Consider the following 11,285-nt stretch of genomic DNA (forward strand, 5'->3'; position numbering starts at 1 on the left):
GGGCGTACCTGGAGTCGGGCCTCGGCTGACGGCCACCGACGACGAACGGCGGTTGCGAATGGCGCGGGAGACGTGCTCACACGCGCCTTTCCCGCCCGAAATGCAAATGGGCGGGCTTCCGTCAAGCCCCGCCCCTCCCGGGTTCTGGTCTCCACGCAAGCGCACAGCAGGTCGAAGGCGCCCGCGGATCCCCTTAGCCTGAACCCCGTGGTCGCGCATGCGTAGAACTCCTCGGAAGGCTCGCCTGGACCAGAGCGAGCGCATGCGCTCTGGCGGAGCGAGGGTTGATGGCGCTAGACCACTGGCAGCTTTCTTATGTGCCATGGGGTTTTCCCTCTGCTTGATGAAAAGCAGGTTAGGGTTCGACTGTTCACCCTTCGCTTCTTGTTAGTCACTGAACCGAGTCCTTTTTGTCTTCTCTTGGGTCCGGGCCCACCCGCTACCGTCACAATGATGCACAGCCTGGTTCAGCCTCACTTCCGCTTCATGCCCTCCTGTGGCATTAATGCGTACCCAACCTGCATTCCCCCCCAAATTTACTTTCTCTACTTTCCACATTGCCATTGCTACTGCATTGCCTAGCAGTGTAGTCCAGGCTGGAGCAATCACCCTGCCTCAGCCCATCCGCTGGGCCACTCAAACCTTTCCACTAAGAGGAAGGAGGGACATGCAGCTTTTTAAATTTTTTATTATTTTTTTCCATGGCAATAAAGAAGGAGCAGGTGCCCGGACTGATTCCCAAAGATCTTTGGAACAGAGGACTCCAACCTCTCGTTGGTTTGTCACTTAGAAAACATGCCCTCTTGCTGCACTTTCCATCTCATCGCTGGGTCTGCTCCATCTGTTTAGGGTCCATGAAGTGGTAGGGTCTGTTTGGGAGTGCCATTCCCAGGCTGCATCCCTGTATGCTCTCTGTAGAATGACCAGGTGCTTAATGGCTAGCACACAGGAGGCAGGGTCAGGAGGGTGGGGGAAAGTGAGGCCAGCCTGGTCTACGGAGTCCTAGGCTGGCCACATTACATAGTGAGACTATCAAAAAAATAACACTTGTCACCCATCCTGGAGACCTGGGCTGGATTCCCCAGGACCCATGGTAGAAGGTTCCCTGAATTCACATGCATACCATGTCATGTGTCTACCCTCCTACCCCTTGTTTAAAAACACAAAAATTTATTTAACAATAGGGAGCTGGACATGTAGCTCAGCTAGTACAGTGAACTGGACATGGTGGTATACCAGCATTCAGGAGGTGAGGCAAACGTTCAAGGTCTTTCTCAGCTTGGCATGAGACCCTGTGTGTGCTGCTTAGGTCTTTGTCACCTAGATAAAATCTAGTCAACTGGGGAGAATTCAACTGAGTTCTCAACTGAGAAAATGCCTCATTAGATTGATTACCCTGTAGGCAAGTCCGGGGGCATATTTCCTTGGTTCATGTGTGATGTGGGAAGACCCAGCCCACTGTGGGCAGAACCACTCCTGGGAAGGCAGTTCTGAGTTGCATGAAAAAAGAAAGCTGAGGGAACCATGGTTCTGCTTCAGTTCTTGCTTTGAGCTCCTGCCCTGACTTTCCTCATTAATGGAATGTCTTCTGAGAGTTGTACAATGATCCAGCAATGGTGGTTTACACGTTTAATACCAGCATTTGGGAGACAGAGGCAGGAGGATCTCTGTGAGATGGAGGCCAGCCTGGTCTACAGAGTGAGTTCCAGGACAACCAGGGATGCACAGAGAAACTCTGCATTGAAAAATCAAATTAAATAAAATTAGTACTTTTAAACAAAAACATTTTGTTGTTGTTTGAGAGAGGGGTTTCTCTGTGGCTTTGGAGGCTGTCCTTGAACCAGCTCATGTAGACCAGGCTGGTCTCACAGAGATCCACCTGCCTCTGCCTCCCGAGTGCTGGGATTAAAGGCATGCGCCACCACTGCCCAGCAACAAAAACATTTTTATATTAACAAATATTAATCTTTCAACATTTGTTGTTTCTCCTTTTGTAAGATTTTGGGTAATTTATGGAATCTAAAAAACATCTGGTGTGGCTCGGCAGGTTCGGTGCTTTAAAAACTTGGGGCTTAGAAGGACAGACCGGATCAAAGGCTTCAGTACCAGGTGTACATAATGGTGCCATAGGAGACCAAGTTTCCCAACCAAAAGACAGTTGTCGTGGCTGGTTTTGTGTGTCAACTTGACATAAGCTAGAGTCATCTGAGGAAGGAGCCTCTGTTGAGGAAAATACCTAGATGAGATCCAGGCCTAAGGCATTTTCTCATTTAGTGATTATCGGGGGAGGGCAAAGCCCATTGTGGGTGGTACCTTCCCTGGGCTATTGGTCCTGGGTTCTATAAGATGGGTTCAAAGCTGGGCGGTGTTGGCATAAGCCTTTAATCCCAGCGCTTGGGAGGCAGAGGCAGGCAGATCTCTGTGAGTTTGAGGCCAGCCTGGTCTACAGAGCAAGTTCCAGGATAGGTCCAAAGCTACAGTGAAACTCGAAAAACCAAAATAAACAAAAAGGTGGGTTGAGCCAGCCATGGTAAGTAAGGCAGTAATGCATCATCCCTCTGTGACCTCTGTATTCAGCTCCTGCCTCCAGGGCCCTGCCTTGTTCTGTTCCTGTCTTCTTTTGGTGATGAACGGCTAAGCTAAAGTGTAAGCCAAGCCGGACGGTGGTGGCACACGCCTTTAATCCCAGCACTCAGGAGGCAGAGGCAGGTGGATCTCTGTAAGTTCAAGGCCAGCCTGGTCTATAAGAGCTAGTTCCAGGATAGCCTCCAAAGCCACAGAGAAACCCGGTCTCGAAAAACCAAAAATAAATAAATAAATAATAAAGTGTAAGCCAAATAAACCCTTTCCTCCCCAACTTTCTTTTTGACCATGGTGTTTCATTGAAGCAATAGAAACCCGAAGACGATGTTCTGAATGAGATGCAGGCAAGAGCTGGCACAGCCATACTCAGATAAGTGTATGCATTCTGTGTATATGTTAGAGGGAGTAGCTACTGTGGCTTGGTTGGGAACAAATACCAAAAGGAGATAGTGCTAGATGTAAGAAAAAACTTTATTTCCATAAGGTGCTGGGGTAGGGTGAGGGACATGCAAGGACATCTGGTCCCCACCCTATAACTGCTGGGATGGCCTGAGGATGTAGAGAAAGTGCGTCTTTCGTATAGGCAGCTTGATGTGTTGGGGGACATGGGCCCCATCCTCGAGGTTGTCCTCATGGGCACCCCCACGGAGCCCGTCTCGGATGGCCTGCAGGCGATGTCGCTTTTCTATGAGCCAGCGGCTCCCATCCTCGACATCTGGCTGAGTCCTCCGCCTTGGCAGCTTCATGATCCAGAAAGCCACCCGCCGGGGCTCTGGGTGCAAACCATCTATGGCCTTCTGCACTGGCACCAGGGTCTCTTTCTCCTCCACTTTGGGCACCTGGGAATGAGGCACAGGGAGATCCTGGTCAAATGTCACACAGCACTTACAAGATGCTGGAACGCCTCAACCTACATCTCAGCTCACTTGGTGCTTTGGGGTTAAAAAACCCTTTTTGGGCTGACAGTTCTGTTTTCTGTCTGGCCTGCTGCATTCTTTGTGTAGTAAGTTTGCTTTTATTATTTATTTTTTAAAAGATTATTATTTTTATGTGCATTTGTGTTTTGCCTTATGTATGTCTGTGTGAGAATACCAGATTCCCTGGTGAGCAGCCATGAAGGTGCTGGGAAATGAACCCGGATCCTATAGAAGAGCAGCCAGTGCTCTTAACAACTTAGCTATCTCTCCAGCACACAAATTTGTTTTTAAACTTCCACCATTACCTTAAAGATTTATTTTATGTTTACATGCTAAGTATGCGCACCACTTGCATGCATTAGTAGTGCCTTAGGAGAGGATATGAGCTGGGTTCCCAACATCCATGTCAAGTATCTCACAGGCTCATATAACTCATCTGGCCATTGTGTGGCTAAATTTTCTTTTATATAATTTACTTCATTTTATTTATGTATATTGGTGTGAGGGTGTTAAGTCTCCTGGAACTGGATTTACAGTTGTGAGCTGCCATGTGGGTGCCTGGAACTGAACAGGGAACTGAGTCCTCTAGGAAAACAGCTAGTGCTCTTAACCAAAAGCATTAGTTGGGTGGGCGTGGTGTACACCCTGATTCCAGCACTTGGGAGGCAGACGCAGCAAGGAAATTTCTGTGAGTTCAAGGCCAGCCTGGTCTATAGAGCAAGTTCCAGGACAGCAAGGGTTACATGGAAAAAAAGCTTGTCTCAAAAACAAAACAAAACAAATACCACGTGGTGGAAGTACATGTCTTTTATCCCAGCACTGGAGAGGCAGAGGCAGGCAGATCTCTGTGAGTTCAAGGCCAGCCTGGTCTACAGAGCAAGTCCAGGATAGGCTCCAAAGCTACACAGAGAAACCCTTTCTCAAAAACAAACAAAAGCCTTAAATTATGCCAGGTGCACATTCCTTTAAAACAAGCATCTCAGAGGCAGAGGCAGGAAGATCTCAGAGGTGGAGATCAGCCTGGAATACGAAGCAAGTTCCAGGACAGCCAGGGCTACATAGAAAGATCCTATCTCAAAAACCAACCGGGGCTGGAGAGATGGCTCAGAGGTTAAGAGCACTGGCTGTTCTTCCAGAGGTCCTGAGTTCAATTCCCAGCAACCACATGGTGGCTCACAACCATCCAGTATGAGATCTGGTGCCCTCTTCTGGTGTGCAGATAATAAATAAAATCTTAAAAAAAAAAAAAAAAAAAAAAAAAACCAACCAACCAACCAAAAACCCCAAACCATAACAAAGTAAAACATAAAAACAAGCATGGTGTGTCACCATTCCTGGCTATCTATGTCAAATTCCTGTTCTGAAATTACCCTAACTTCACTCAGTTGGGCTTGATGGTACAGGCTTGTTTTCCCAGTTACCTGTAGGTTGGGGCCAGCCTAGGCTACAGAGTGAGACCCTATCTGAAAAAAAGGCTCTGTTAGTAAAGTGCTTGTGCCCAACTATGAGAACTTGTGTTCAATCCCCAATATTCATGGAATAACCAGGGGCTGCAGCACATGCTGTAATGGTCACCTCGGGGTTGGGGTAGGGCAGAGCTGGTCAGCCAGCTTAACTGCACTGTGGGTGAGCTCCAGATTCAGTGAGAAACTCCTTTCTCAAAACAAAAACAAAAACAAAAACAAAAACAGAACAACAACAACAAAGGTAGAGGCCTGTTGTGGTTTTCCACACCTTCAACCCCAGCACTTGCAGAATCAGGGTGGAGGGGGCAACCTCTGTGAGTTTGAGGTCAGCCAGGATACACAAGGAGACCCTGTCTCAAAAACAATAAAAAGGGAAATAAATAAATAGGTGGAGAGTGATTGAGGAAGACACTCAGCATCTACCTGGGCATCCCCATGTGTGTACACAGACACATAGACCCCAAACTAAATCAAGACAAACAAAACGTCTCTGAGATGTGCTCTGTATTGCTAGAATTGGTGGAGACTCTAAAACTCCCTGGGAAGACCAAAACACTTTCTGAAGTTTACAAATAGGCTTTCTGTATTTGTTTTGAGACAGGGTCCTGATATGTAGCCCTGGCTGGCCAGGTACTTGCTTTTATAGATCAGGCTGGCCTCCAACTCACAAAGATCCTCTTGCCTCTGGCCTAAAATTGTGTCATTCCTCCTGCCTCAGCCTTCCAAGTACTGGGATCACCTGTGTTTACAATCACACCTATTGACCTGTCCCTTTTGACGTATGTCACACTGAGCCCCAGAAATTTTGAAGATATTCCATGTACAGAGTGTGCACTGGCTAAGAGCCTAGAATCACCTGGGAAGACAGCCTGTACAGGAAGTTAACTAGATCAAGGTTGTTAATTGATGTAGGAAGAGCCATACCCTAGACAATGGGTCCTGAACCACCTAAGACAAAGCAAGCAAAGATGTGTTTCTTTCTCTTTGCTCTTGACAGTAGAAATTAATGATGCCCTGAGTTCCCCTAAGTGATGGTCTGTAAACCAGATAAACCATTTCTTTCCCTACACTGCTTTTGACTGAAGTATTTTATTACAGCAACAGAAAGGAAACTGGAACAGTATGGCACAGTGGACTTCCTCAACTATAGAAAAATGCTGATTCCTGGATACCTGGAGGCAAGGTAGGTCCTTACCTTCCAGTCACCTTCCGTGTTCCCCTCTGGTTCGAGGGAGGCCACAACCTTCTCAGAGATGAGCACCTCCCCTGTCTTGTTGTCAGTCATCTGTGAGGATTACACAAGAGTCATATCAAACCTGCTTCCCTCCCTCACCTTCCATTCTCCCGTCAGGTAAAGCAGCTTGATAGGTGGTGGTGGGAATTCAGGAAGGACTGTCCTGGTGAGATACCTTGTCTATCTGCAGGTGGCTGGAGAGGGTATGGTTTCCCATTCTGTGCTCCTGGTTTTCTTCCTGATGGAAGTTCCTAGGAAGGTCCCGGAAGTCCATGGGGGAGGAGAAGAAGTTGTCCAGGTCCCGTAGCAGGTCATCCTAGGGCCCCGAGGGAGACCATGTGCACACCTGATGCACTTCCAGGCTGTGCCTGCCCCTTGCACGTCCTCTTTTCTACACCTCCACCAAACATACTAGGCAAGCTCGGCGCCCCCTACTGGAGGGCTCTACCTTTGAGCTACACTCTCAGCTACTACAATCCCAGCCCTCTTTTATGTATTTATTTTGATTGGGTCTCACTGTAGCTCTGGCTGACCTGGCTGGCCTCAAATTCACAGACATTGTCCTGACTTTATCTCCGAGTGCATGGGTAACCAGGCCTGGCTCTTAATTTTTTGAAACAGGGTTTGACTAAAGTTGCCTGGGCTGACTTTTTTTTTTTTTTTTTTTCTTTTTTCTTTCACATGTTGGGATTTCATGTGAGCCATGTCCAAGTCCAGGACCTGCTACCTGGGATGATGGGTTTTCAGTCCTGGCCAGGCCCAGCTTCTTTTCCTACTTTGTTTTGTCCTGTCCACCATCATCTGTCTGTTCAACCCACTACCTTGTAACTCTGCTTTTCTTTGAGATAAAGTCTCAAACTTCCTATGTAGAAGAAGGTGGTTCTAAGACTCCCTTTTCACCTGCCTCCCCCTCCTGAGTGCTGGTATAACCCGTGCTGGGCAGAGACACGACCCCAGCTCTCTCTGTTCTGTTGACTCCTTCTGTCTCATAAGCCCTGCCATCACTCACTTTTAGGAACAGTCGGCTGAAGCTTTGGAGAAGACTCTGAAGTCCCAGAAACCCGGAGGAGACCTCCTGAGGGTCGGCATCATGGATCGGGGCAGCAGAGGAGGGCACGAGCGCCGAGGGGAGCAGCAGCAGCAGGACCCCCAGTCGACACATTTCGGGCGGGTGGGAGGCTGTGACAGGGCAGTTTCAAATTCCATAGTCACCCTTCTGGGGCCCCTTCCCAGGCCCGGCTCTGTGAGAAGGCCCCGCCCCGCCCGCCCGCCCCGCCCACCTGCCCTGCAGCCCCTGGCTGTTGTCCACACTCTCCATGTCCTCACTCAGACAGAGCCCGTTGCTCACCTTTGCCTACATCCGCTCCTTCTCCTGGACCACAGCTCGGGCACCCGGCTCCGGACACCGCCGGACCGGGACAGTTAATATCCAGTTCGGACCTCGAGCCTGGGCAGATTCCGGAGCGTTGGTTGGGTGCCACCTGGCCACGAGACTGGCCACGCCCCAATTGTTTGACCACACCCACCTCCCGCGGTCACCGCAGAATGACCACTCCACGGTCTCGCCTCTGGCAAACTCACATCTCTATTGTTCATTAGCCAGAAGTGGTGACCTTGTCCACGAACCAGGCATTTTATTCTACGTCATACCTCTGAGACAGAGCCACCCTTCGTTTTTTTAGCTAACAAAAAACGTTAGGGGTGTCTGTCCCGTTAAGCCAGATTTTCCTCTCTGGCCAAGCCTCAATCAGAGGGACATGTCTTCTTTTCCTGACCACTCTCTCTCATCTCTAAAAGACACGCCTGTCACACCATTTGTCTCCCTGTCCCCGCCCGCCACCCCCGCCGATGACCTCATGGATGAACCAGGCCTTCCTTCCGTGGTCATACCCTGCATAGAGTCACACCTCCATTCTTCACCACTTACGTTAAGCCAGACCACCAGATTCTCTCCTGATCACGCCCCTGTTCTATAATCCCACTCCCAGCTGATGACCTTTTTTTTTCTGTTTGTGTTTGTTTGTTTGTTTGTTTTTCGAGACAGGACTTCTCTGTAGCTTTGGAGCCTATCCTGGCACTCACTCTGTAGACCAGGCTGGCCTTGAACTCACAGAGATCCACCTGCCTCTGCCTCCCAAGTGGTGGGATTAAAGTTCTGAGCCACCAACGCCCGGCCCAGCTGATGATTTTACCTTACCCTCTAGCTTTTATTACCTAGCCTGGCCTCAGCAGCCCCATAGTGTATTGGCCACGCCCCCGTCGCAAGGCCACGCCCTAAACACTGACCGCAACCTTGGAACCCTCAGTCTTGCCCACTGTTTTCTGACCCAGTCTCCATTGGGAGTCAACCAACAGTCACAGTGGTCGTGCCCTTTAAGTTAGAGCAGTGCTTTGCCCAGGTCAGCTTCTGTCTCCAAGAGCTCCCACGACCTCTGTTCATTCCATATTAGGGTTTAAGACCATGCATTTAATTTTATCTATTCAGAGTGTTATTGCTCAGGAATGCCATGGTGCAGATGTGGAGGTCTGAGGGCACCTTTCAAGAGTTGGTTCTGGCCTGCCATCAAGTAGGTCTTTGTGATCAAACTCAGGCTTGGCTGTAAGCGTCTTCACTGCTAAGCCACCTGGTTTGCCCTCATTCATTGATGACCTCTGAGCACTACGGTAGATGTCTTCTCATTTTCCAGCTGATTTCACATAGAAAGCCCAACTATTTCCAAGAAACCTAATTGCAGTCCTGTGTTGTATTTTCCAAGAAACTTCAAGTCCCAGCTTCCTTCTCTTTCAGACCCATAGAGTCCATATGCCAGCCACTCCTGGCTGTGAGCTTGAAGATAGCCAGCCCTTCTTTGTTCTTATTTCTTGCTTTTTAAATTTAGAAATGAGCTCTTGTGCATCCTAGACTGGCCTTGAACTATGAGGTGGAGGATGACCTTGAATCTCTGAGCACCACAAGCAGGTATGAAGGTCAGATAGCAACTCAGGACTTTATTCTGCCCACCAGGTGGGCTCTGGATATTTAACTCAAGTTGACAGAACTGGCAGCAAATGCTTTTTCCTTGAGTCATGTGTCCAGCTCATAGCCACGTTTTCTTTGTTTATTTTGGGGTCTCTGTTTTCTGAGAATGCCTGTAGTTCATCAGGCTCGTTAGTTTTTTGTTAATTTGACACAGGCATGGGTCATCTGGGAAGAGGGAACTTCAAATTGGCCTGTAGGCTAGTCTGCAGGGCATTGTCTTGATTAATGATTCATGTTGAGGACCCACTGTGGGTGGTCCCACCCCTGGGCCAGTGTTCCTAAGTGCTGTAAGGCTGAGCAAGCCATGGGGAGCAAGCCAATGAACAGCGCTTCTCCAAGGTCTCTGCTTCTGCCTTTAGGTTCTTGGTTTGAGTTCTTGTTCTGATTTCCTTTCATGATGGACTGTAACTGTAATCTCAGATAAAACCGTACCCCCGACCCCAAGTTACTTTTGGTCATGATGCTTTCACAGCAATAGAAAACAAACTAGGACACCAGGCTAACCTCAACATCTCAAGAGCTGGGGATAAGATGAGTGGTATCATTTTTACTCAGACCTTCATATTTAAGAGAACAAGACCCAGGACCCTAACTCTCTGCCCTCAGGCAACCAGGCTCCGTCTCTATCCTGGGACAGGTGCCACTTGCAGCCACTAGTGCCTATGTAATGTGGAGTCTGCACTTTCATGAACCTTCAGAAACTCTGGGGGACCAGGCTTGACTCTGGCCAGCTCACAAAGAAGCGTATCCTCCTCAGAAGCAAAGAAGCTCGCCCCAACACCTCACTTTATCAAACATAAACAGGTTGGGCCAGAGACAGACAGCTGTGAGGTGGAACATCTGTCCAGCACATGTGAGACTCAGTGTTCTGAGGTTCATCTCCAGTTCTACACACATGCACACAGAGAGGAGGAGAGAGGGGGAGAGAGAGAGAGAGAGACACAGAGACAGAGAGACAGAGACAGAGAGAGAGACACAGAGAGACACAGAGACAGAGAGAGAGAGACAGAGAGAGACACACACAGAGACAGAGAGAGAGAGACAGAGAGAGAGAGACAGAGACAGAGACACAGAGAGAGAGAGACACAGAGAGACACAGAGAGACACAGAGACAGAGAGAGAGACACAGAGAGACACAGAGACAGAGAGAGAGAGACAGAGACACACACAGAGAGAGAGAGAGACACAGAGAGACACAGAGACAGAGAGAGAGAGACAGAGAGACACAGAGACAGAGACAGAGAGAGAGAGACAGAGAGACACAGAGACAGAGACAGAGAGAAAGAGAGAGAGACACAGAGACAGAGAGAGAGACACACAGAGAGACACAGAGACAGAGAGAGAGACAGAGAGACACAGAGACAGAGAGAGAGACACACAGAGAGACACAGAGACAGAGAGAGAGAGAGACAGAGAGACACAGAGAGACACAGAGACAGAGAGAGAGAGAGACACAGAGACAGAGAGAGAGAGAGGGAGAGAGAGAGAGACAGAGACACAGAGACAGAGAGAGAGAGACACAGAGAGATACAGAGACAGAGAGAGAGACAGAGAGACACAGAGACAGAGAGAGAGAGGGAGAGAGACAGACAGAGACACAGAGACAGAGAGAGAGAGAGACAGAGAGATACAGAGACAGAGAGAGAGAGAGACAGAGAGATACAGAGACAGAGAGAGAGAGAGACAGAGAGACACAGAGACAGAGAGAGAGACACAGAGAGACACAGAGAGACACACACACAGAGAGAGAGAGAGAGAGAGAGAGAGAGAGAGACAACTCAGTGGTTTGGATCACTGGCTGCTCTTCCAGATGACCTGGATTTGATTCACAGCACCCACGCAGTGGACCACAACCATCTGTAACTCCAGTTCAAGGGGATCCAGTGCCCTCTTCTGACCTCTGGTACACATGCAGAAAAACACTCATACAGATAAAATAAAATTTAAAAGTCAAAAACATATAATAAGAATAAAAATACATATAAAATTGCTAAAGATTATTTTGTTTCCTTGTCAATTCCACATCCTCAGCAAACACACACATTACAGGGTGGTCCAGGTCACGG

The 11,285-nt window shown here is 48.7% G+C and overlaps 1 protein-coding gene across 1 annotated transcript; it reads right to left on the reverse strand.

The window, feature by feature from the left end:
• Nucleotides 1–3,066: 3,066 nt before the first annotated feature.
• Dkkl1 (dickkopf like acrosomal protein 1) lies at nt 3,067–7,362 on the reverse strand. The gene is made up of 4 exons (XM_035446972.1): nt 7,210–7,362; nt 6,376–6,516; nt 6,162–6,251; nt 3,067–3,422 (listed from the first exon to the last, which is right to left on the reverse strand). Exons 1-4 carry the CDS (start codon nt 7,360–7,362, stop codon nt 3,114–3,116), a joined length of 693 nt encoding a protein of 230 aa, XP_035302863.1. The 3' UTR covers nt 3,067–3,113.
• Between the last annotated feature and the right edge of the window lie 3,923 nt (nt 7,363–11,285).

This window comes from Cricetulus griseus, chromosome 6, assembly GCF_003668045.3.
Source record: "Cricetulus griseus strain 17A/GY chromosome 6, alternate assembly CriGri-PICRH-1.0, whole genome shotgun sequence".
In the NCBI taxonomy this organism is placed as follows: Eukaryota; Metazoa; Chordata; class Mammalia; order Rodentia; family Cricetidae; genus Cricetulus; species Cricetulus griseus.